The sequence below is a fragment of the Tinamus guttatus genome, unplaced genomic scaffold (assembly GCF_059628265.1).
Source record: "Tinamus guttatus ecotype Peru unplaced genomic scaffold, ASM5962826v1 Tinamus_guttatus_pri_ptg000602l, whole genome shotgun sequence".
Classification (NCBI taxonomy): Eukaryota; Metazoa; Chordata; class Aves; order Tinamiformes; family Tinamidae; genus Tinamus; species Tinamus guttatus.
In genome coordinates this window covers 7,190,850-7,216,762 of record NW_028289136.1, presented here as the reverse complement: position 1 = coordinate 7,216,762, position 25,913 = coordinate 7,190,850, and the positions used below count along the sequence as shown (strand labels likewise).

Genomic DNA, 25,913 nt, shown 5'->3' with positions numbered 1-25,913 from the left:
AATGAGGAGCAAAGCTGTATAATAACAGTGATCTATTGAGGGCCAAATATCTGTAGGTGCGAAATTCCAGGATCATGTTTAATAAATATCAGCTTCACCTACTGCAGTGTCTCACCAGCTTTGGCGGCTAGTGACCCCCAGGCTTCTGCTGCTGCGTTAAACTCTTAAGAGTAGATTTTTCTATATATATTTGCAATGGGAATTTCCTTTTTCTCAGTACTCTTGAAACCTATTTTAGGCAGGATTCTTCTGGATTTAGGCCAAATGCAGCTGCTGTGACTCAGCCTCCTCTGCTGCCACTTTTGGGCCTGGAGATCCATTTGCTGCCTTGGCATTTTGTAGCACTTTCCCACACCTCTGCTTTTTCCTCTTCTGCGTGTACAACTCAGTTCATTAGGGTCTTTTTTTTTCTTTTTCCCTCATGTAAACGGCTTCCCCATTAACCACAGTATCTTTAAAATCGCCATCGTGTCTTCGAAGTCACGCGCAACGTGGGAGGAACTCGCTGTCTGAGAGCCGGAGCATCTGAGTTCCCGTTAGCATTCCCAAAGCCCACCGTGGTATTTTGGTACTATTGCTACTAATATTTGGCACTTTTGGTGTTTACACAGGAATATTTTCCCTGCCCTCCTTCCCCAGGCAGAACCCCTTCCTGCCCAGAGGGACAGGCATCGGTGCGTGGGGGCTGCAGGACCCATGCGTATTTCCCTCTTCTCTTATTTTACCCATAACGTAGCATCGTGCTTTTGGGTGCAGTTTTCCCCTCCCCTGTGACAGCTGCGGAAGATTTTCAAAATCAGATGGTAACAGCAAATTGCAAATGGGGAGGATTAGCATTTTCATGGAGCGCGCCAGCAGCAGCGGCTCCCAAGCAAGGGCAGCGGGAGCAGGAGCCGAAGCATCAAAGAGAGAAGGGATGAGAGGGGAGGCTGCTCAGGGATACTGGTGCCTGCCCTGCTCCGGGGCTTTTCCCCATCAAGATTTTTCGTTCTGTTATGAAAATTATAGGGTTTTTTCTTCTTCTTTTTGGAGAATGGAAGCATTTAAAGCCCATCTTGGCTGCTCTTTAGTGCCTTGCTCTGCTGCTCGGCGAGGCGTCCGGCTCCTTCGCAAACTCCAGCGGCCGTTCAGCTAAATGCTTGCCCGGGGCGAGCAGATTGCCTCGGGGTGCAACAGAAGGGTCCTTCCTGGAAAGCTTCCTGGAGAGCTTCCGAATGGCCTTCCCGCAGCCCTGGGCCGCGCTGGAAGGAGCCCCATGCTCTTGTGCCGCTCTTGCGATCCGGCCGCTTCCGCGATGCCGGAGGGGTGAGTGCGGCACGAGGCCAAACTGGGGGATCCGGCTGGTGCTTGGAGCTCTTTGAAGGCAGAAATACAGCCCTGCTGCCCCTCACCAAGAAATTTGCCCTTGATAAATGTCATCTTTTATAATATACCTAATATAATCATAGAATCATAGAATCATAGAATCATAGAATGCTTAAGGTTGGAAGGGACCTCTAGAGGTCATCTAGTCCAACCCCCCTGCACACGCAGGGTCACCTAGAGCACGTGGCACAGGACTGCATCCAAGCGGGTTTGAAGATCTCCAGAGAAGGAGACTCCACAACCTCTCTGGGCAGCCTGTTCCAGTGCTCTGGCACCCTCACTGGCAAGAAATTTTTCCTTAAGTTCCTGTGGAACTTTTGGTGCTTCAGTTTGTGGCCATTTCCTCTAGTTCTGTCGGTGGCCACCAGTGAAAAGAGGCCAGCACCATCCTCCTCACTGCCTCCCTTGAGGTACTTCTAGACACTGCTCAGGTCCCCTCTCAGCCTTCTCTTCTCCAGGCTGAACAGGCCCAGCTCCCTCAGCCTCTCCTCATAGGGCAGATGTTCCAGGCCCCTGATCATCCTTGTGGCCCTGCGCTGGACTCTCTCCAGCAGCTCCACATCCCTCTTGTCCTGTGGAGCCCAGAACTGGACACAATACTCCAGATGTGGCCTCACCAGGGCTGAGTAGAGGGGCAGGATTCCCTCCCTCGACCTGCTGGAGACGCTCTTCTTAATGCACCCCAGGATCCCATTGGCCTTCTTGGCCACGAGGGCACACTGCTGCCTCATGGTCAACTTGTCGTCCACCATGACACCCAGGTCCCTCTCTGCAGAGCTGCTCTCCAGAAGGTCGGTCCCCAGCCTGTACTGGTGTCTGGGGTTATTCCTCCCCAGGGGCAGGACCTTGCTAGTATACCTGGATGTTGAAGTTTAATTTCACTCGCTTTTGCAGAAGGCCAAAAAGATCAAACTTTAACTTTTGCCTTTATACCTAGAATAGCATGGAGATTGTAGTAAAGATGGGGACAGCTTATGCAAGCTGTAATTAAACAGATTTCGCCAAGGCAATCTGAGCTGTGGTGGCAGCATGTGTGTGAGGTTCGGAGTAATCTGTTGACTGTCATTTTATTTTTTTTTTGATCACCGAATCAGTTAAATTGTAAAATTGGTTTCTCATGATAGGGATTAACGTGAAATTAAGCCATTCTGTGGCAAATTAAAGCTTTTAAACTCTTTTTTTTTTCCAAAGCAGGAGTCATACCATCAAAGGGACACTGATGGATAGAAAATAAGATTTTTATCGCTGCTAAATCGAAAGTCATTGTAGCTCTGTGTGGAGGCTGTGGCATTCCTCAAGCCTAAGCTAAGGTGAATGACAGATTGGTGAATTAAATTAATAGTATCATTCTAGATGCCCTCTTGAGTTTTAATGCTGTGCTATATCCTTCAACAACCACACATGTTATCATTTTAATATTACTTTTATGAAAAATATTGGGAATTGCAATTGCTTGAGAATACTGCTCTGCTCTTAGAGAGAAGGATAAAAATCCTCTGTAATGGCAGCCTGAAAAATACTTGGCCTTTTAAAGGCTTCAAGGGACAGTTATCTCACTTAAACGTGCTCTCGGTGTCACAGCCACCGTCTGGTGGTACATCGGGGATCTGCTCTCCTCTAGCATCTGCCCATGAAGTTTTAGACTCAGCTTTAGGCTGAGCTGGGGGTCCTTAGCGTTCCCTCAAAGCATTGGCAGATCTGGGGAGCAGCCTCTAGACTATCCGGTGTCTCACTTGATGCTGGAGATGTGGAAGGGATTAAATGAGTAGCATTTAAGTAAATGAATTCATTTCATATTTTCATTTTTGATTATATGTATTTGGATGACTTGAATCCTGCTTGCTCATGACTTGGCAATATTCACCTGGAGAAGCTGGTGGAGTTTCTTCTATGTATTTTCTAAATGGTGCCACTTTTGCATCACACGTTTGTGAGGCATTTGTCTTTGGTAGCATCAGGCGCACCAAGGCCAATGTAGTTCTCATTCTTGTTCTCCTTCTCTACGGAGAACTTTCCAACCCTACTGAAAGGATACGAGGATGGGCTGTCCCATGGATGGGAAAGCCTTGCAGTCTCCGAGGTTCGTTGATGCGGTATCCCAGAATCCCAGAATGGTTGGGAGGGACCTCTTGGGATCCCCCCAGTACAGCCCCTGCTCCAGCAGGGACACCCAGAGCACGGGGCACCTGGGCGCATCCAGGCGGGTTGGAGATCTCCAGAGCAGGAGACTCCACAGCCTCTCTGGGCAGCCTGTGCCAGGGCTCCGGCACCCTCACACCAAGGAAGTTCTTCCTCACATGGACATGGAGCTGCCTGGGCTTCAGCTTGGCCTCGTCACCCCTTGTCTTGGCACCGGCCACCACCCAGGAGAGTTTGGCCCCGTCCTCCCTGCACTCTCCCCTCAGGTCCTTGTCCATGTTGGTCACATCCCTCTCAGGCTGCTCCTCTCCAGGCTGGTCTGTTCCCAGCTCATCTAGTCTTTCTTCATACAATAGATGCTTGAGTCCCATGATACTCTTGCCAATGCAAAATTAATTATGAAATGAGGATGGTAGACAAAGCCCTTGCCAAAACTCTGTCGCTGCTAACGGATTGAGCCTGCCTTCTCCTTCATCTTTCCTGATCCACCTTTGTTTTGGAACAGAGATCCCAAAGTGGTTGAGGAAGAAAGAACCATTGTGGAGGTTCATCCCCTCCATGTGCAGTTAATCTGCGTTTTTAATAGTCACATTATCCCTGTTTTCATCCTTGCAGCAACATGAGCAAAGTGTTGAGAGGACAGGCCAGGACATGGAGTGCTGCATCCCGATAGGGTAGGGCTGATGGCAAAGGAGACCCATATCTTATTAAAAGGACATCTCTGCCCTCATTGGATTTTAATTCCAGAAATGCATTGTATTTCTGGTGTGTCAACTTCACATTGCATAATCCATTCAGAAGCAAATTTAGATTTTTATCCTATTGCACTGCGTGGGAAGGAGCAATGTTTTCAATATTCGGGAATTGACTGGAAAGTGATTCTCCCATACCGAGGGGAGCAATTATGAGAACTAAGGAAGGTAATTAGTGGCAGTGGTTGGAAACTTTGTACAAAATGTAAATTAAAACACGTCTGTGAGGATAATGTGCTTTTTTGTTTCTGGTGTAGAAAAATTTCTGCCAGAAATTGGTTAATGCAGCTTAGTCTGGCCTTGGACAAGGAAAACAATCTTACACTATAGGCTGAAATGAAAATGAGAGTTCATGTAGCTGCTGGGATTTGGGTTTGCCACGAGGAAGGAACAGCACAAATCACTGCTGTGGTCTCTCTTTTGGTCCCTTTTCCAGTGTGATACTTCTCTATCTCCTTAGGGCACCTAAGGAACATAATTCTAGTTATGTAGAATTTTAAACTCCTGTTAAGGTCATGGAGAACAGGAGAGGTGCCTGGGGGCTGGTGTCACTCCAGTCTTCAAAAAGGACAAGGAAGAGGACCCAGGGAGCTCCAGGCCAGTCAACCTCACCTCAATCCCTGGAAAAGTGATGGAGCAGCCCATCCTGGATGTGTGAAGGATAAGGTCATCAGGAGCAGCCAGCGTGGAGTCACTGAGGGGAATTCAGGCTTGATCTAGCCTTCTACAATGGAATGACTGGCTGGGTGGATGCGGGAGAGCAGTGGGTCTTGTCTCCCTTGGCTTCAGCAAGGCTTTTGATGCCATCTCCCATAACATCCTCATCGGGAAGCTGAGGAAGAGCGGGATGGACGAGGGGACAGCCGGTTGGCCTGAGAACTGGCCGAAAGGCAGAGCTGAGGGTGGCGACCAGCAGCGCAAAGTCTGGTTGGAGGCTTGGGGTGTCCCTCAGGGGCCAGCACTGGGTGTCCAGTCTGTCCAACCTCTTCATCCATGACCTGGGTGAAGGGACAGAGTGGCCCCTCGGCAGGTTCACAGGTGACACAACTGGGAGCAGTGACTGATACCTGTGAGGGCTGCGGTGCCGTCCAGAGGGACCTGGACAGGCTGGAGAGGTGGGAACAGAGGAACCGCATGAAGATCAACAGAGAGAAGAGCCAGGTCCTGCACGTAGGGAGGAACAGCCCCAAGACCAAAGACAGGTTGGAGAGCTGCTCTGCAGAGAATGACCTGGATGTCCCCGGTGGACAACAAGGTGACCACAAGCCGGCAATGTGCCCTAGTGGCCATGGTCTTCTTGGCTGCATTAGGCAGAGCATTGCTGGCAGGTCGAGGGAGGTGATTCTCCCCTCTCCTCAGTGCTGCTGAGGACACACCTGGAGCATTGTGTCCAGTTCTCTAGAATTTGGGTCTTCTGTCTTAAAAATAATAATGACAGCGAATTTTGAGCCCAGAAGCTGAAACTGGGTCCCAGCATGATGGGTTTGCTCCCCTCGAGCAAGGCGCCGAACCGACTTCCTTCAGCCTTTTTGTTGCCTAAAAAAAGAAGCTGGTTTACTCAATATTTTATATTATCATTAATATTATGGATTACTTAATATTTTTAAAATGCCTGGAGGAGGGGAAGTTTATTTTTATTAGTAATATAAATCTAGTCACAAAATAATGTTGAGAGAGAGATAATTTGCATGTGACCACTGAAATTTAGCTTCTTGTAGAAGAAGGAGCGATGGCTGCTGGTGGGAGGTCTGAAGCAGCTCAAGAAGTCTCAGGAAATAAAAATAACTCAACATGTTGGTTTGCTTTTTTACAGTGAAAGGATGAAAGCAATCGTTGTATTTTAGGATAGCTAGTTATAATCTAAGGAAATTTTGTAAATGGTTTCGGTAATTTTCTGGAAAATGCTGAAAGAGAGAAAGTGTGAACGGTCCCCATTCCAGCTCAGGATTTCTGATGTCCTACCAAGGTAGGACAACCTTGTCCTACCAAGGATCAAGGTAGCATATGACTTGAGGCTACTATGAAAGGCCTAAACCTTTGGAAAGTTATTCGGGAAGTAATTTTGGCTGAGATCCGGAAAGTTGTGGTCTGAGACTGTGGCAAAAGGTAGGGGGCTGAAAAATGAGTATTTACAGCACAAACTATTTAGGGGTTGAGATCACGTCCTAGAAATGTTGGTTGAACTGGACCTCCAGGGTCATCTAGTCACTTAGGTCCAAGTGGGGCTGTACCAGCCATGTTATGTCATCATGTCAAGCTAGCCAAGGCCTCATGTAGACCAATCTTCAAAGCCTCCCAGGATGGAAATCCCTCTAGAAAACCTGTTCTTGGACTACAGTCCCTTCTTCATCAGGCGACTTTCCCTAATGGCCAACCTGCATCTCCCACGCTGCAGTTTCTGGCTGTTGCCTCTTGTCAGCTCAAGGACCTGAAAAGGAAAGAAATGTAGCTGTTAGCCAGGGACCCATCTCCAAACTGTGTGTCCTGAGAAGTCTTTTTTAGCAAAACACAGTTCAAGGAGGTTGACCAACATCAAAGAATTGAGATGATCAAGTGGAGGAGGACACGGCTCAGCTGGAGTGCAGAGCACCAGATACACTCATACGGCAGGGTTGGCTGCCAAAGGGAAAGGCAGCAACACTTCCAGTTAAAGTAATTAGCAGGAATAACTCAGGAAAGTGGTTTGAGGATGGTGCAAGGACACAAAATGTGCTTTATTTCTCCTTACGATCTGCAGTTCTCAGCTGCATGTGCACCTTCGTGCTGGGGTCTCCGCACATGTGAAGCTGGACACATGCTGTGTTGGTGTTTTGATATTGGCCGTCCTACCCTAATATTTGACAACTGAATCAAATCTGAAAAATCTTTTTCTTTCCAGAACATGCATTCATGGTCCTTCTGCATTAAAAGGAAAAATCAAATATATTTAATCTTTTGAGTACCTGCTGGTTCGACGCATCTGTCCTGTAGGCATAAGGCAAGGAATTTATCTCGCAAAATTCATCTGCATGCTGATCTTGTGCTTGTGTTCTCTGGAAACATCTATTTAATATAAAATCAGTTGTGTTTGCCTAATACTTGCCCTCATTCTTGTTGGCAAACTGGCTTTTGTTTTGCTGAAGCTCATAAGGGTGTTTTTATGAGCTCTGCTTAATTCAAATAATATGACACCCAAGCTGTTGCTGCTCACTGAGTGCCTATTTGCTCTTACCAAGTCCAGCAACTAATTGCAGCGATTCCTCGTACGCCTCTTTCTTCCTCAGGACAGCGATTTTCCGTCTATATTTTTATGTGCTCTCTAGCATAATTGAATCATCAACTTGTTTGGATCCCTTGGCTTTCAGCAGAACATAAACTTCAACAACTGAAAGGTTACGCTTTTCCATGCCTCGGTATTTATTTTGGGGCAGCGTGAGCTCAGTGGATTTGGAAGTCAAGAGTGGCTTTGTGCTTCGAAATTAGCCGTTTAATTTTTAATGCGACGCAGGCACCAGGACTTGTCCCCATTATGGATGTGAAACTTTTCTCCGATGAAAAGTTTGTGGGTTTAGTTATTTATTGGCGAGGGCAAGTCAGGACATCTGCTTTCCTCTGCACATTTTCAGCCTGGGCCTGTTGGTTTATCCTTGGGTGGCAAGTTCTCTGTGGCCTGGGCCAGCGTTTTAACTGGCTCGTTGGCTGAACCTGGGGCTCCTAAGACTGTTCCAACACAAATACCTGTGGCTTTCTGCTTGTTGAAGTGGTGGGATGCGAAACATCTACTGGTGGGATATGAAACATCTACAGAGAAAATGAGTTGTCAATAATATAACTACTGAATAGTGCAACTTATTCATGTCCAGAGCTGCAAATGAGTACACAAAAGATGGTAGACAAGTGATGTTGCAATAATAACCATCTGTGTTGAGTGCGTTGCTGAATGTTTTGATGTTGAACGTCTGTGATGGCATCAGGTATTGGCCACGATCCATCGATGTTCTTACCACGCTCTTTCCGTAGCTTCTCCAAGCTCCTGGCCGGAGGTGGAAATGCTGCCACCTGAGTTTGGGAGATTAGGTCCTTGGCTCTGAGGAGCTGGAGTTGGCACTCGTCCAGGTGAAGCACCATCAGGGCAGAGCCGAGGTTTCCTTCAGAAGTGAGGCCGTTGTGTTGGCTTGGATGAGAAATGGGGAGAACTGTAGGAAGAAAGGGACAATGTGGGCCCCATAGCGAATAGATATGATAAATCAAGTAGATATGATATGCTGATGATACCAAACCGGGAGGAGTAGCCAATACCCCAGAGGGCTGCGCTGCCATCCAGAGGGACCTGGACAGACTGGACAACTGGGCGGTGGAAAACCTCATGCAATTCAACAAGGCCAAGTGCAAGGTCCTGCACCTGGGGAGGAATAACCCCAGACACCAGTACAGGCTGGGGACCGACCTTCTGGAGAGCAGCTCTGCGGAGAGGGACCTGGGTGTCATGGTGGACAACAAGTTGATCATGAGGCAGCAGTGTGCCCTTGTGGCCAGGAAGGCCAATGGGATCCTGGGGTGCATTAAGAAGAGCGTCTCCAGCAGGTCGAGGGAGGTGATCCTGCCGCTCTACTTAGCCCTGGTGAGGCCACATCTGGAGTATTGTGTCCAGTTCTGGGCCCCACAGGACAAGAGGGATGTGGAGCTGCTGGAGAGAGTCCAGCGCAGGGCCACAAGGATGATCAGGGGCCTGGAACATCTGCCCTGTGAGGAGAGGCTGAGGGAGCTGGGCCTGTTCAGCTGGAGAAGAGAAGGCTGAGAGGGGACCTGAGCAGTGTCTAGAAGTACCTCAAGGGAGGCAGTGAGGAGGGTGGTGCTGGCCTCTTTTCAGTGGTGGCCACCGACAGAACTAGAGGAAATGGCCCCAAACTGAAGCACCAAAAGTTCCACAGGAACTTAAGGAAAAATTTTTTAACAGTGAGGGTGCCAGAGCCCTGGAACAGGCTGCCCAGAGAGGTTGTGGAGTCTCCTTCTCTGGAGATCTTCAAACCCGCTTGGACGCAGTCCTGTGCCACGTGCTCTAGGTGACCCTGCGTGTGCAGGGGGTTGGACTAGATGACCTCTAGAGGTCCCTTCCAACCTTGAGCATTCTGGGATTCTATGATTCTATGAAACATCAAGGTATAGCAGCAATATAGTCCAAGGGCCAGCAAAAGCAGACGTACTCTGCAGAAGAGAGTAATAATTTACTCCTTGAAGCCTTACACTTTTTGCAGTTTGGTCTTTCTTTGCTTACCCTATTTTGTTTTTATTTGCATTTTATTTTATGACTGTAAGATTTATTAATAGAAGGTTGCCTAAAACTGTATCAACTTGGACCTGATTTATTTATTTATTTATTCATTTACTGTTAGAAGATCTTTAGCAGGTTAAATATGTTGTTTTGCTTGAGACGTTCCATGAGCGCTTCGTTACTGTGATGCTGTGTAAAGAGCAAACATGTAGTTGTGGAAAGGTAAATTGTATTAAATGAACCTCTGTCCCTGTCTATTTGGGGAAAAGTAAGACCTAGCCCTGTAGCCTGCCTAAATCACCCTTTTGCAGCTGAATTGGAAATTAATTTAATTATTGTTTGGCGGCTCCCAGGCGAGGGTCGAGCTGCAAATGACTTAACTGAAAAACTTGTCAGGAAATGCTAGGAATCCGAGTGTGATGTAAGGTCAGAGGTCTCTTCATGTTCAAGGAGGTTTTGGGCTGAATACTATTTGCATATGATTTGTATAACATGAATTTAAAGAGGGGATTTTGTTGAGCTCCTTCAGCATCTTCTTTCTGTTCCTCCGTTTCTATGGGTAATGCCTGGATTTTTATATACCAGCGTTGGAAACGCAATTAAAGATCCCAGTTCCACCAACGTATGTGTAGAAATAGTCGTGCTAAAATTTGTTGGCCTGCTCCTGTCTAAAATTACGTGTGCACATCGGGTTTAGAAGAATTGAGGCCTTGAAGGACTGGGAGAAGCGGTGAAGCTGGTTGCACACCTGGTGTTTTCAAGTGCACAAACATATGGGAAGAATAACGGGGTGAAATTTCTCCTTTGTCTTGCATTTATAGTAATTTCAAGGTGCACTTCTGCTGTTTTTTGTTTGGTTTTCGTGCCCCATGGAGGTTCTTTTTGATGGACACGTTGCCTGCTGAGCAGGTTGGTGATGGTGGCTCATGGACTGACCTCTCCTGCGTTTCTGTTTCCCCTTCACCTGCAGTAACTTCCCAGCGTGACGGAGGCACGTCAGGCACTTTCACGGGAAAGATAAAATACATAGAAATAAATAGAAATAGATAGAATTTCTTGCTTGACCTCTTGAGACTGTTTGCTAGCAGCTAATTCCCATGCTATTCCCACTGGAGATCCTACCAAATCAGCTACTTGGTGGGATCTCGATAGCTTCTCAGCGACCGGTCACCACGTCATAGAGCAGTGCTTGTGTTTTCCATTTATAATTTGTTTTTATTAGGGTTTTTGTCGCGTATTCATGGCCGTGAGCAAGTGCTGCAAGATATTATGGCGAAGGAGGTTTAATTTGGCTAATCCTGTTTATTCCCATCTCGTAGCTTTTCAAAGGACATAATGCGGCGCTTGTAATGAATGTAAAAATGTGTTTTGTAATAGCATTGTCTTGCCGGATGGATTGGAAGCTCATGTGAATATGTTTAGATGCTAGATGCTAAAAAGAAAGAAAATCATCTCTCTGAAATGCTGCTGGCATTCACTCTTTCCTGCTGGCTGGAAGTAGCGTGCTGCATACCCAACAGAGAGGCATCTTTTCCTTTTCCCCTTCCTTCCATCCCACTCTAACCTCCGAAGTGATAGTGATGTTTTTATCTTGGCTAAAAAAGTTTTTTTTTCCCGTTATTATCAATAAGAGGTTTATTTTCCCCTGTTACTTACAGAACCTACTATTTGCTAGGTGTAGGCTGTAGTTTTCCCAATATTGTTATTTATTTATACCCTTTGCACCCAGAGGAGCCCAAACGAGATCCTGCTTTGAGACAGGCACTGTGGGACCACAGGGATGCTCCTTGCTCAGGAGAACATTGAGTCTCATGGTCAAGGCGAGTAAGAGCATCAGCCTGACAAGCATCAACGCTAGACACTAATGCTTTGAGGACCCAAAATCCAGGTCTGCTGAGTTTTCATTTGATTTCGCCACTTGATTTTTGTTGCCCATGACCATCTTGTGCCGCTTGCCCGGTACTGGTTGTGCTGGGCTTAGCAGTTAGATAAAAGCTTTCCTCTCACTACCTAGTTGTTCCACACAAGGATGCAGCTTTACATGGGTGACCGGGCAAGCGTCCCACCAACATCAGCAATCCATCGCGGTTGCAAAAGTTGCTTTGTCCTTCAAAGGGATAAGTTCTTGGTGAAGGTTGTCTCATGGACATTCAAGGTGTGTTTGGGCTGCCAGGCTGAGAAGGACTCCTGCAATATGTCTGCTCTCTCCTTCCTTGCTCTTGGTTGAGGGTGGACTTCCTTGCCCCTTGGTTTGCTCGAGCTTTGCTGGTTGAGGTAGTGGAGAGCCAACCCAGCTTGCTCAACTGCTTCCTCCAGGCCCACATGGACTGGTTCCTGCTGGGTTAGTGAATCAGCTCTGGGTTTGGGTGGTTGTTCTTGTAGGGATGGTTGTTCTTGGAGGACCGAGCTGTGTCCTCTTCTAGGCGAGGCCAAAGTCAGGCTGTGATGGCCCTGCTTCCCTCTGCAGAGCAATGCAAGACTCTGCAAGACTTGAGCCTGGTTTGCTGTGTGTGCTGGAGAGCTATTGCTTCTTTCCTGAGAACATGAGGATACCTGTACAGACTCGAATCCAAGGTCCTCGTGGCCTGTCCTGATGTGTCTGGGAGGATACCCGGTGAAGAGAAGAACCTCCTGGTCTATTGTCTAGGTTGAGGGATCCTGCTAGTGATTTGGCAGTTACTTATGGCCATGAAGTCCTTGCAGCTCTGCCTTCTCCTTTTACTCTTAGGTGTGACTCACGGCATCTGTCTTTGGTTATCTGCGCGTCATGTACCAGTAGGAACTCGTAGGCTATGTACGCTATGAGCAGTGTGGCATTTCTGAGGTGGCTTCCACTTGTTGCCTTGTTTTTTATAGTGTTCAGAGCACTTTTGATGTGCTTCACTCGAGGTGCCCATCACATGTACCCCAATCTCTCAGGTCGTAGAGGTGGAAAGCAGTGATGGTCCATTAGGCAGCTGCCGGTGGGGACATCCTGTCCAGAAGACCAGGCTAAGTCTAATTCCCAGGAGACCTGCAGGCCACATAAAATGTCGCTGTAGGATCCTCAACACAGGAGTTCATCTCCTGATCTCATTGCACCAAGGCAGGTACATCCACAGTGGTTTTTAAAGTGCTTTACCCCGTTGGAAAGCTTTATGACTATTAAAAGTTCCAAATATCCTTGTGGTTTATTGGAATATGGAGGTGGAATTTGAATCGCATAGAGATGATGTGAAAAAGTTCATCGAAGGCGGCATCATCAAGACATTGAGATGGAAAACAGGAGGTTTTGGCTTGCTGGCTGGTGTCAAGAGCAGAAGTGACTTCTTCCCCACGTTAAATTTTTGTGCATTTTTTCTGATGGTTGCGCGAAATAATGCCTACGTGATGCACGATCGATGGGGTGTTTGTGCTGAAATCAAACATCCCGTTGTGTCTTCAAGTGCTTCCTACACCTGCCACCATGAAGCAGCGCCCGTGTTTAATGGGACCCATGTGCTCGCATGAAGGGTATAAGTACCCCAAGGTGGGGAGAACCCCTGTTCCAGTGCCAACAGCAACACTGTGCGTGTTCATCGTGCTTCATATATTCCTTCAACTCCAGATACTGCGTGCAGGGAGGAGGACCAAGTTCCCAGTCTACTGGGAACTGTAAAATCCAGGTGCTCCCAGTCAATCCCGTTTCGCATGCATTGAGTTTTACCCTGATTTTCATGTTTTTTAAGAACTGAGTTGTGTGTTGCTGAAGCCAACTTCTGCCTTGTCTCCCGTTGTGGTGTGATTCATGGTGTCAGTAGCGTTTTCTTCCAGCGCGCTTCATAAATGTGGTTTCCTTTGCTTTGTGAATAGCTCTGTCTGCGCTAACTGGGAAGCTAATTAATTAAGCAGTAATTGTTGTCAAGTCAGTTGTGGCTCACATTTAACATTTGACTTGTTTACTGTCCTGAAGTAAAGCTGAAGGAGTTAATGAGCTAACAAATTGTGCATCAATCATGAGAGACTTGTTTGGAAGGGATGGTTTGATTTTATGAACTGTAAAATAATGCATTGGGAAGGAAAGAGAATAAAACAGACAACGCAATATGAGGAAAGACCGTTTGGAGTTGCCACCGGATAGCCGCGGAGACGAATGTGTTGCCTAATAAAGCTTAATGGCTGATTTTTTTCCCATTAATCAGAACTGGGAATGGGCTTCATTAAGATAATTAACTGAGCTGCTGCTCAACTGACAGCCAGTAGACACAAATTCCCAGGTTATTTGCTTTCCCCTAAATAAAACTTAGGAGAAGATAACCCAGCAGTGTTTAATCATCTTCATTAGAGGAGCAGGAGGGCTATTAACATCTTGGTGGAGCACCTCACTGGGCTCTATGGTGGCGTGGCGCTTGCGGGACTCAGCTGTGGTTGAGTGCTCAACACCAACAAGACGTGTCCTTGGGTCTACTGGTTGCCAAAGGGTCTGATAGTCTCTGGGTTGCTTCTGCTGCCCCCAAAACATCACCTGGGAGAAGTTTGTGGCCCAGTTAGTGGCCTTTCCTTTTTCTCACCCCAAGGTAGGGGTGTGCAGGATGGCTTTGCTCCAGGTACGTATGAAGGCAGAAGAGGCAGCATTGAAGAAATCAGGGGAATTAATATCTGAAACTTGAATTATTAAGTACACTGTCTCGTTCTCATGTTTGCTTGTAAATCCTTTTCTTTGCAGCCCTTTGTGTCTTGAATTATAACACGGTGAAGGCTACTGTCAAGAGCCTCTGTATGCAAGACTGTTCTGTGTGTGCTGGAAGCCCAGCTTCTCAACTGTGCTTTTCTCCTTTTGTCTGCAGAATTCCCAGTCTTCCAGCATGAACCCTGTTTACAGCCCCGTTCAACCTGGGGCTCCCTACGGAAACCCCAAGAACATGGCGTACACAGGTAGGTTGGCGTTGGCTGCCTTAGGAATGTCCATCTTGCGCGGTTAGAGCGGAGGATGCTCAACGAGTAAGCTCAGTCCTTGCTGGAAAACCTCTTCATCAAAGCCTATGCAGTAGCTTTAGAGAGAAGAAATGAACCTAAGTTCACAAGAAAGAGGAAATTCTAGAAATTTGAAAGAAAAAGACAAACAGCCTAGAGCTTTAAACCAACCAAACCAACAAAAAGTTGCTGGGAGAATCTGGTGGGAGCTGGTGGACTTGCCTGCATGGATGAGTTGAGAATAATTCTGCCGTACGTAGTGAGGATCCCACAGGAGAGAGCTAGTGGTTTGAAAAACATGTGGTTGTTGTTATGGATTGTGATTCAAACTACGTTGTTGACTTGTTTTTTTAATGCTAAGCTCTACTTGATGTGATCATATGTTGAACAGCGTCTGATATGTGAGTTCGAAGTCTGTCTTTTTGAACTGAGTAAATTGTCTAACCAGGTCATCTTTAGAACTTGAAAAAAGGCATTGAAAAGTGTTTGTCATAATTATATAACTAATGATGAACTAAAATGTACTAATGGGGGAGACTCCAGCTCAGTGGGAAAACGTGCTTTGGAAAAAGTCACCTTGGCATGGGATTTTCTGTGGTCTTCCTCACGGAGTGTGTGTACCTGCAGATGTCCCTCTGATCTTGTAGGCACCTTATAAAGTTAGCCTTGGAAGATCCTTTCTTCTACCACTGTGTTAAATGTAATTAGCAGTGAAGTGCCATCTTGTGTTAATGTTTCCTTCTCTATATTTGCATTGCGAGCTGTCTCTGTTGACTTTTCCCTAAAGTGTGAGGATGGTTGGAAGAGGGCTTTTTACGGAGTAAAGAGGTCAATGGCAAATGGGAACGAACATCAAACAGTGTCTCAGCTACTTCATTTACCAAATATTTCTGTTGGCTTTGGTAGATATTTCCGCCAGGAGATTGGTGCAGTTGGCCTTGCAGTTGAGAGTTCCTCAAAGAGGATCTGCTCCATTTTTTATTCATGCCTTCCTTTTCCCCTGTCAGATTTATGTGTGCTGCTTCATGGGAGCTCCTGTAGCTCAGGAGAACTTTCCTTTTCTTTATATGTGCTCAAAACTCCGCATTGATGTCCCTTCCGTGTAGGATTTCTCTCTTGGCTTTCAAGTGATCCCAAATATTTTGGCATTTGCATTTCTGACACTTGGTAAGACAATTTTCTTCAATATACGTGCAGATCATGCAGGCTTGTGCTTTGACTTTTCTGGAAGGAGAATTTCAGAGAGTGATTTCTACTTTAAATGGATGAATTGGACATGGAGATTATCTTCTAAGTAAATTTTTCTCTCTCAAGAACCTCCTGGTTAATCACCACAGAGATTGTCCTATGCATTTATGTAGATGTACCGTGGTCTGCTTTGGCTACCTTCTCCAGGTCTGGCAGTGGTCGCAGTAGCTGGTCTTCCAAGTCTGGTTTCATCCCAAATCTTCACCTGTTTGTGGTCTCCAGAGTTTGCGGGGAACAAAGAGAAATGAGGGGTAGATGTAGAAGATGACTTTGGAGGGAAGAGAAAGAAAAAGAGAAGGGCAGATCAGACCTGAAAATTACAACAAGATCCTTCGGAACATCAGTGAAAAGACGAGAACGTGAAGGTTCAAGTGGCTACTGGGTGTAGCAGCACCATATGAGCACTTGCTCTGCCCATAGCCCAGCTGTGAGGTTGTTTTCTTCCCAGGAAGTCCCCAAATAAACAGTAGGTTGAAACGCGCTCAAGCTCGTTGTCTTTCCTAGGCAAACAGAATTATTAAGCCTTTCCCAAATAGGAATTCATTTCAGTGTTCCATTTCAGGAATTGCCTTGCAGCGGAAAAACAAAAGATTTATTGCAAAAGTGGGGAAAATGTTGCAAGTCTTGTCCTTGATTATGTCCTTCATAATCTCAACAATTATGAAAAGAAAGCTGCCATGTCTCTTACCTGAGAAATTATGCCCAAAGTTATGCCCATCTAATGCTTTTTTTTTCTATGCCTCCCCTTCATTTACAATTCTTTAATTCTTTAACTTTCTCATCAAACTTATGTAATCGCAAGTTCTTCTGGACGATGCAGACCAACAAGATAAATAGACTTTTTCACAGGACAGCTATGAAGCTGGGGAGTTTGCAAACACTTCTCAAATTGCTTTGAACATACAATCTAAAGCATGTAATGCTGCTAGAGCTGGAAAAGATGTTGAGTCCTGTACCTTATGGAACCCCTCTCCAAGGTCCCAAGAGCTCATCCCAGGTTTGGAGGTTTCAAAACTGTCACAATCCCGAAAATCAGCCAAGGAAGATGGTTCACTTGGAACCTCTTATTTGATAGAGCACGAGTGAACTGGGAGACAGAGTTTATGATGCCTATCCTGAAATATTGATTTGAGATATCATTTTTTAGAGGTCTCATCTTTTTGCAGTACCAGAGGGAACTGCCAGGAATGTGGTAGCACAAGGAAACTCAAGGACTTCGGGAAAATGTCCTCTGTGTTTGTTGTGCTGGATTGTTTCCATGTAACGTAGTTGGGTGCTTTGCATGGTGGTCTTTTTTTTTTTTTTTTTTGGAAGGAATAAGAGAGGAAAACAAGGAAACTCACTTTCAAAGCACATTTCTAGCATTAGTAGTGTTACGCTTGGAAAAGATATATATTCTCAGCTCCAAGTTAGGCAAGAAATAGAATTTGAAAACACTAGTGTAGTAAAGTAAAGGTAAAGGCTTTTAGCCCTAAGCGATGCTGTTTGTTCATTTTGAAGTTCATTTTTTTTTACCCCATACCTGGTCTAACATATATATGACTTAAATTTTTACCTTTAAAGATCATGCATAAGCCATTAATTTCTAGCCCTAGGGGGTAAAACTCAGGTGGAATATATACAGAAAGAAAACTGGGCTAGTAATCAGGGTAATGGCAATTTAAATTCTGCTGTCTTGTGGCTTTTGAGTATTAAATGTGATTGCTTTATATAGAAGAGACTGCTTTTGGTTTAAATAATCAGGTTTAATTTGATTTTTTCTTTTTGCTTTCACTTGTTTGTTATTCTGCTTTCTCGGTTGTTATTCTCCTTTCTCGGTGGGCTCGTGGGAGATGTTGATTTGAAAATAAATAATATTGTTTATGCCCAATTGGCTGCTCGTTTGTTGGGAGGGAGTAGGGGGCAGGGAATTTCCGTGTTTCCTTTACAAAATGTTGGATCAGGTCCTGGAAGTGCTTGTGTGATGGTGAGAGTTGTGGTGGAGACTGGCTCAGACCTGGGCAGCTGCACAGAGCGAGCTCTGCCTGGTCCCATGTCCCATCCCGGGGATCTGTATCTGAATTCCTGGCTCCAGAACTTTGCTCTTCCTGCTCCGATCTAATCCCCGCCACCGGCCTGTCCTCAAAATCATCCAATCCAGCTTGTTTGGAATAGTGAGGGAAGCAACGCGGGGTCTTCCAGCCTCCAAAGACATTTTGTGGATGTTCTACTGAACCAACACAGGCTGCTTCTTCAGCCTAACACTTAGGATAATTTTATAAAGATTTAGGGAAAAGTCCTGTCTTTATAATTTTTATAATTGGCAATTTTTATAATTAAGCTTTATAAGTTTTGTGTAGAAAAACTTGCTGTTCCCTTGAGGCTGTGGCACCCGTTTTATGCTACCTGCGAGGTCTGCTCGTTTGCTTACCCACCTAATTGATCCTCTTGCTTCTCATGGCAATCTCTCCTTGGGGTCTTTGGAAGAAGTATATGAGTGTAACCTAGTTTTGAGATTTACCACGTGATGCATTTGCAGTCATACAGTGTCGTGATACAATGGCTGAGGCTGTTAGGCAAATATGTGACAAATTAATTATATCATTTTTGTTCATGGAAAGCCGTCAGTTGGGTATTTTCTCACTTGCTTGAAGACCTGGAGTTCCTGCAAAGGGATTCGGCCAAGGAGTAGGGATTTTCATGGTGTGATCCCTTTGGCAGCGTTGTGAGCCAGGCTGGGAAACTACGGCCATCCCAATCCCAATCTCCATCCCAATGTGCTGTAATACCCATGCAGGCATCCTCTGCTTGGCTGGAAATCCCTGTCCTGCAAATCCTGGCGGATTTGTTGTAGGACCTTACATGACCCACCTTGCTGCTTCCCAAACACATGAGTTTCTCACTCTTCTCAAGGTGAAGACGCAACATTTGTGTTGACATAATGAGTAACAGAGGGAATCGGCCTCAACTGCCCTCCAGCTATTGATTTCGTTGGCAAGAAGAATGTGATTCTCACTTGTGTTTTTATCCTAATCTGACCCGATTTGTGCGCCTGGCCATGCTGTTCAGTGCAGTTATTGGTGTGTTGAAAACTGGTGGCCTCCCATTTTGGAAGAGACCGAAAGATGGTCAGATGGGATTTCAACCATCGTTTTTTTTAATCCTCCTTTGCATGTGCTTTGTGGGACGAAGATAATTCCAAGCTTGATTACAGCCTTCCTCATTAACTTAAAATTAAACTACTGCTGCATTATTCCATGGGAAGGCTGCGCCTTTGATAACAGATTAGTTATTTGGCCAAGAAAACCAAGTTCCCTTAGAGCTGCTCTGTAAAAAGAGGATGAATTAGATATTTTCCCCCCCTTTTCACCTCTTTTTGGCATTCCTCAGCACATTTGCAGGGCGCTGAGGAGAGCTGGTCAAACGGCTTTGCTGGAGGAGAGCGGGCTGGAGTGCTCTGCAGTCGCGGGATTTAATTAGGCGATCCATTGCTTACCAGTTGGGTAAATTTTAAACTGTGTTCAGAGCGTTGAATTGATTTCAGGGCGATTAAAAATGTATGAAGTGGGTACAGTGAATATTTTTCCTCTGGCGTTTCTTCATGTTTATTAATGGGCGCATGGAGAGCAGGCGGGAGCATCGCACTTGACTGGGAAGAGGACGAGCTCCGACTTGTGTAGAGCCGCGTTGCTTTTTATGTTCAACACGTCGCTTCTGTTCAGTAACGCCGCTCCGCGACTGTTTGAGTTTGTTGGCAGTAGAAGCTGATTGAGTTTCAACACTGGTTATCGTCTCAACGATTGCTAATTTGCCATCTCTATGATAAATTATGTCCTGGAGCTTCCTGAAGTCATAAAACCCATAAAAACCCTTTGGAAATAAAGAACAGGGGGGTTTTTCCCTTCATTTTTAGTGGTTTGGGGAGGGATAGAGAAGGAAGCAGGGGGTAATTGAGGAGATTAGGGTTATTTGTTAGACCATGGACACTCAGATATGGACATATATAAGGCCCTGGGCAGAGTGAGTCTTGATATGCTGATGTTTGGGTGTAATATCCCTGAATTTCAATGCAAAAGTCTTATTCCTGTGTGTTTCCTGTTAGAAATGGGGAGTGGGCCTCATTGTAAAGCCCTTTTCAAGAAAATGGAAAGGGAAATCCCAGTATTTCATTACAGCTGCTTGGGCACCCGGCCGCTTTGGAGACCGGTCCAGATGATCTCAACCTTTCAAGCAGCTTCCTAGAAACGTAGGGCAATACCAGGTATCTCTTGGTTTGTAGGCAAACTCTTCATATGAGGTTTTATATGCTTTAAAGTTTCCCTGTATTGTATTAAAAAAAAAAAAAAACAGAATGGATCTGGAAAGCAAATAAAACTCGTGTTCTCAGTTCCTAAATGAGCCCATTGTGCCCCTCTTAATCCCATCCGCCCAGTGAGGGCCTCAACACTATGGGGTCGATTTTGGGGTTTTGGGGTTTTTTTCTTATTTGTCTGTTACTCCTGATTTACTGACATGTAAGCTGGAACTCTACACATTTTTGGAGGGGAATAATCCTTATTTTTAAGCCTGATCTCCACCAAAGCTCCATCTTACCCAGCATGAACAAATTCTGATCAGCCATTTGGGTGTTTGGAGCATAGGCGCAGGATTGAAATTGGTGAGTGTGAATTTTTCTGTGTTATTTCCTAGTTTCCTAGTTTCACAGTATGGGGCTGTGGGTTTTGGTGACTTTGCTTCTTTGTAGTGTTTCTAACCAATATTTTCCCCCCCCCCCTTTTTTTTTCCCCCTTTTCATTTCTGCAGTCAAGGTTGTAATCTTTTAGACCACTTCAAATCTATCTATCTTCTTCATTTCTGATGCATATGTGTTTCATGCTCTTCATTTTTTTTTTGTGTAGATCTGTTCTTGATGTCAATCTCTGTTTCTTGATGACGATTCCATGGGATTTTTCTGACGTTCCTCAAGTTTATCTGTGTCATTCAACTCCTAATGTGCCTAAAGCTGAACGTGGTGTAGTTTGGTCCTTCCCAAGCGTCTTATTAAAGAAGGACCTTCCTTTCCGTGTTAGATGACATGACCTTCACACATGCAGTTGAAGACGACCTTGTTCATCCTCAGATGACCCATGTAGGACATTGGGTCTCCATGACACTAGGTTACATTGCAAGGTCATGCTTGCTTTGCCATATATTAAAATTCTTTTAGTGTCATTGTTTTCCAGCCCCCTCCAAACTATTCCCATCCTCTTCACTATCTCAGAATATCCAATTTTCTCAATTGAGGAAGCTGCTGCTATGGATATAGCATCCAGATTGCTCATGCTGTGAAACCCCTCTACGGAGAGGTAATTTTAGGCGCCTCCATCTCGCCCCTTCTCCTCTTTCTCCTCATGGCAGAGCATCTCCAGACCAATTTGAGCAATCGTGGAAAAACTTATTAAATCGATTCCGGTCATATTTGCTCCCTGGAAGTGAAGGATGGCAGCAGCTTCCAGGAGTCCGTCAGCAACGGCTAAGTGGGTCAGCGATTCTCCGCGGACCGCGGGCTGGGAAGCCTCAGGGTGACCTTATAATTGAGTGAATGTGGCAGCAGTTCATAAAACTGCAGGAAAAAACGGTGCCTCCCAGCACCCAAAATCAGGTGCCCATCTGGAATCTCTCAGTTTTCAGCCAAAATCTAGGCAAGAAAAAGCCATTTATTGTGGGATTGCGGAGTGTTTTCGACCATTTGCAGTTCAAATGCGTATCCTCGCTTGCTTTTCCTTGCACATATTTGCAGTGCACGCGTTTGAGCCCTGTAAAATCCCCGGGTGCTTCAATTAAATGATGGAAAATCGGCTCTGGCTGCTTCATGAGCCTCACAAAACACTTGCTACGTGTCGCCTTCCCCTGGCTCCTCCTTGCGCCTGGCGCAGCAAGGACGTGCTTAGGTGTTCGTCGCTGTCGTCGGAAGGTAATAAATTAAAATTTTGTGGCTTGGCTTCAGGAAAGGCGTTTGCAGATGAAATATTGGATTTGCCTCCTCTCCCGGCATGGGGTTATTTTTGACGCCGCGTGCCGCCGGAGCGATGCTGCACGGAGCTCTGCCTCTCTCCCCCAACATGCCAGCAGGGATGGGGTTATAAAAACCACCTAGAAGCATCACACACGATTCCCTGGCTGGTGCCAGCTCCGTAAGCCACCGAGTCAATTTTTCCGCTGCGCTTTGCATCTGCTACCTGTGTTTTCATGGATCTCGGCTTTCCCAAAGTCCCAAAGTTTTGGCATTCCGCTTGCGTGCGATCCAGCGCCGCGGGAGCAGCGCGTGGCCGCCTTCCCCGCTCCGCGGGCTCGCTGCCATCCGGCCTCCTTGCATCCAGCGCGGGCCTGGGCTGGAATTTTAATGTGGCTGCGGCCGGAGATGATTTATTAGATCCCAAAGCTCTGGCTCCGAGCGCGGGAAGAGAATATTGCATCAGCGAGCTTGCTTGGCACCGTGCAAATAAAGGAGCCCTGAAAGACTCTTTAGTATTACGTTTTTTTTTTTTTTTTCTTTTGGTCTCCTTCTCCTTCCCCTCCGGTGGCCCCTGCTCTCCCGGATCCCCAGGTTCCTGCCGTTGGTGGGAAGTGCTCCTTTCCTTCTGGGAAGCGCCGTTTTCGGTGCTTTTTGTGATACACACGGTCACTCCAGGGCTCGGAAGGTGGTTGGGGCCGAGCTGTGGTCTCGGAGCTCTCCGAACCATGGGAAGGAGGTTGCTTATTCCCTGGCCGGAGGACTGCATAGCCTTGGGAAAACACGGTTTCTCCGTTGCGTTTACCATGTCCAATCAATCTTTGCTTAGACAGAGATGGAAAAAAAGGAAAAAAGGGATTGTGCTGCTGCTTAAAGTGCCCCTCCGGGTGGCACAGGATGAGCTGTGCTATCAGTGGCTGCATTTTTCCCTCTTGCCTGTGGTGATGGAGAGGTGGCTGCCACCATCCGTCGGCGTCAAGCGACTCCTCCATTCCAGCTTGTTTGCAAGTGCCAAAGGAGCCGGTGCCGCTGATGACTCCTTGGCTGCTGGGGCTGATCCCAGTGATGCTTCTTGTGTTGCCATTCAAGGGTGGCTGCTCTCAGAGAGGAGCAGCCTTGGCAGGTGGAGAAGGGAGGATGGGCAGCACCAGCCATGGACCATCCAACCGGCAATCCAGCGGTCTCCATCGCCCGGCTCCGCTCCTGGCTCTGCCAAACTGGGCTTTCTTCTTCCTTTTTTTTTTTTTTTTAAATTTTGAAGACCAAAGAAATGCCTAGATGGATGGTTCAGCCTGCTGAGGAGGAGTTTCCTGGGTGCAGTGATGGGCTCTGCATTGGGTACTCAACAGCTGGCTGAAGCCCATGATCTACCAAAGAGCTGAGGGCATTTCTCACATCTGCACCAGACCCTGGCCTCTTCTAGAGCTGACCTGGGCCCTTAGACCTCTGGACATTGGAGAGCAGCACATTGTGAGTGTTTGGACACCTGAAATACTCTGGAGTTCTAGCAAAGAGTCAACAGCCTCCAAGAGCTGCCTGGCTGCTGGGTCTCCGAGAGAGAAGTGGCCATTGGTTGTCTTGCAGTGCTGCCCCCAGCATGGAGGAGGACAAAAGAGCCTAGAATCAAGAAGAAACCAGACGGTAAAGACGAAGAATCGGAAGACTTGACGTGGGAGATGAGTATTGGATGCCAGGGCTGGAGAGAGAAGTACCCAAATGAACCCCCACCGTAATGACAGGTGAAGATGTTCTTAACCCATGGTGAAGTAAGTCTCTTCAGTAAGCGAACAAAGGCAGTTTCCGTCTTGCACTTAACTTATTGCCATCTACTTGCGCTCCAAAGATGATGTGATGTCTCTCATTATTCGAAAGCCGGGGTATTGTAGAAAGGAACATTCATCTCTTGGGAGAAGGAGCTCGCTGGTTCCCAGGAGACACAACGCGCAGTGAAAGCCGTCAATGAGATCAAACGTGGGGAGGGAAAAGCCTAATTTTAACGGCTCAACAAGGAGCTGTTTCATTCAGAAAGAGGAGAGCGTGTGTACATCTGAGCTCCTATTTACCTCTAGCCCCTGCTTATTTCGAGCTGGTAACTACTTCTGCAGTTGAAGGCCGTTGGATGCTGCCTGTTGAGGGCTGTTGGAAGGATGCTTGTGCCGTTGGGGTGTTTTGGTGCCAGGGTGGCTTTTCTTTCCCCTGAAACCCAGCAAGGGAACAGCCATTTAATTAACCACCATAATAATTTCAGGCTGAGCAGAGCAATTTTTCATTGGCAAAGACACAGAAATGATTTTGTAGTCTCACGGCAGGACATGGTTTGCTTTGAGAGAGTTAACTGGGTCTCGGATGTCTGGATCCAGACCCAAGGTGAGCAGCTATGGGCATCCGTCTGGATGTGACAGCAGTTCCTCTCTGCTCCCTTGGGATGTCGTTTGGGGACAGGTTTGGACCTCCCAGGGCCAAATGGGGCTCTGTGTTTGCTCACTGATGCCCATCGGGGAGGACACGATGGCCACCCCTCCATTGCAGCCACCTCCACGTGGTGCTGGGTGCAGGCTTTGAAACTGCTTCAAAGTCTACTTGCATACAGCTGCTGTGCTGGAGATGCCGTCTTACCAAGTGCTCCCCACGTCCTGCGGGTGCCCTTTGCCTGGCAGAGACCAACTGGTCATGGGATGTGCCCTGGTGCTCTTCAGGGATGCACCACGAGTGCCACCTTCTGCCTCTTCACCTTGTCGCACCTCCTGGGAGTCATCAGGTGCCATTGCTGATTTACACCGTTTTTGGGGGTGTCTGGTGGCTTTAGTCCTTTTTCTCCTAATCTGGGCCTCCTGAAACTCTAGACATACACCAGGGAATCCTGGTGTTCCTGGTTCCGTGGTGGGCCTGAAAGCTCCCTCCCAAAGCTGAGGCTTTCCAGGAGCCCCCTCCCAAAGCTCAAGCATTCCAGGTGAAGATGGACGAGCTGGATCAGATTGATACAACTCCATTAAAGCTGGAAATGGCTCCTGTTGCCTCTTGCTCAGAGTCTGGCCTGGAGAACCAGCCCCGCTGCCTGCCAGGGCTTCTCCCATCCCCTAAACAATAGGGGACAGGGGACAGCATCTTCCCCCACGAAAGCAGACCACATCCACCAATGCATTTTCTTCCTGTCATCACAGTGCTTCCATTCGTCCTCTTATAAATATTTGGTTGTATTTCTTTACAGACAGCGTCTCATCTCCTTTGCTTCCCCAGCTGTCGCGTTCTCCCAGCGTGGATGCTGGCCCCGCGATGAATAAAGATGAAGTGGGAACGCGACGCTTTCCCATTAATTTAAAACTTTGGTTATCATGACAACAGGTTACAACTCTTTTCATTGCCATGACGATCTCCCGCAAAATGGTTGAAGCGCCGGCTCCGGGTTATTTTTAGCTTGTGCTCCATTCCCATGGAGACTTTTTTACTTGGCGCGTTTGATGCTTTGTGCTCCGAGTGTTTAATGAGCCTCCGAGACGGGTGTGAGTCGGGGTGGGCAGAGACCTCAGAAGTTCAGCCCTTGCACTCCTGGTCTGTGCTGTCTCCTTGTGCTGCCTTGTTCTGTGCACTTCTCTTTATAACAATCTGCATTTTTCATATTTACACCTCCCTACCATCGCATTGGGGGTCTTCTTCGCTTATGACCCTGCGTTGCATTAAACTGCAGCTGAAAGCTTCAGTTTCTGCCCAGGAATTACGCACGCGTCCGTGAGAAAAGCATTTGCAGAAGGGCTGCTTCAAATGGTCGTTTGCTTTTGGTTGCTACGGTGCTGGTTTGGGGCGAAAAAATGCCTTTTTTTTAACAGCTCTCAAAGGGGCTTGGATGGTTTCACTAAGTGCGCAGCACAAAATACAGAAACACGTTTATCGTAGAAAAAACTGTTTGGCATGTTAAAATTCCCTCCAAAAAAAGGGCAATTTCTCTAGGTTTCTGTAACAAAGTGCAAAGGAAGTTTTGCTGGAATAAGCTCATGGTGCCAGCATTGACTCGGTCAGCTAAAAATCTGCTAGCGTGAAGCAATGCTACAAATTAACTCAATTATGAGAAGAAATGAAACGACACTCTGCAAGCCTCCCGTTTTCCCATGCTTTTAGTTTCTCCCCAGCTTGCCAGCTGATGCAACCGCAGGGACTCTCCCCCTCGTCAGCTGGAATTAGAAATGAAGACTAATCAAATCAATTGTAGAGAAACAGGTTACATCCGTAGGAGTCTTTCCCAAAAGCTAATTGTGGAGCA

At 46.7% G+C, this 25,913-nt stretch overlaps 1 protein-coding gene across 2 annotated transcripts in view; it reads left to right on the top strand.

Moving 5' to 3' along the window:
• FAM168A (family with sequence similarity 168 member A) overlaps positions 1-25,913 on the top strand; it is a 122,295-nt gene that overhangs the window by 49,972 nt on the left and 46,410 nt on the right. For both annotated transcript variants that reach the window (XM_088535009.1, XM_088535010.1), the window contains one exon: positions 14,313-14,400. In XM_088535009.1, the coding sequence (XP_088391135.1) occupies positions 14,331-14,400 (70 nt within the window). In that variant the 5' untranslated portion in view covers positions 14,313-14,330. The remainder of the gene's footprint in view (positions 1-14,312; positions 14,401-25,913) is intronic.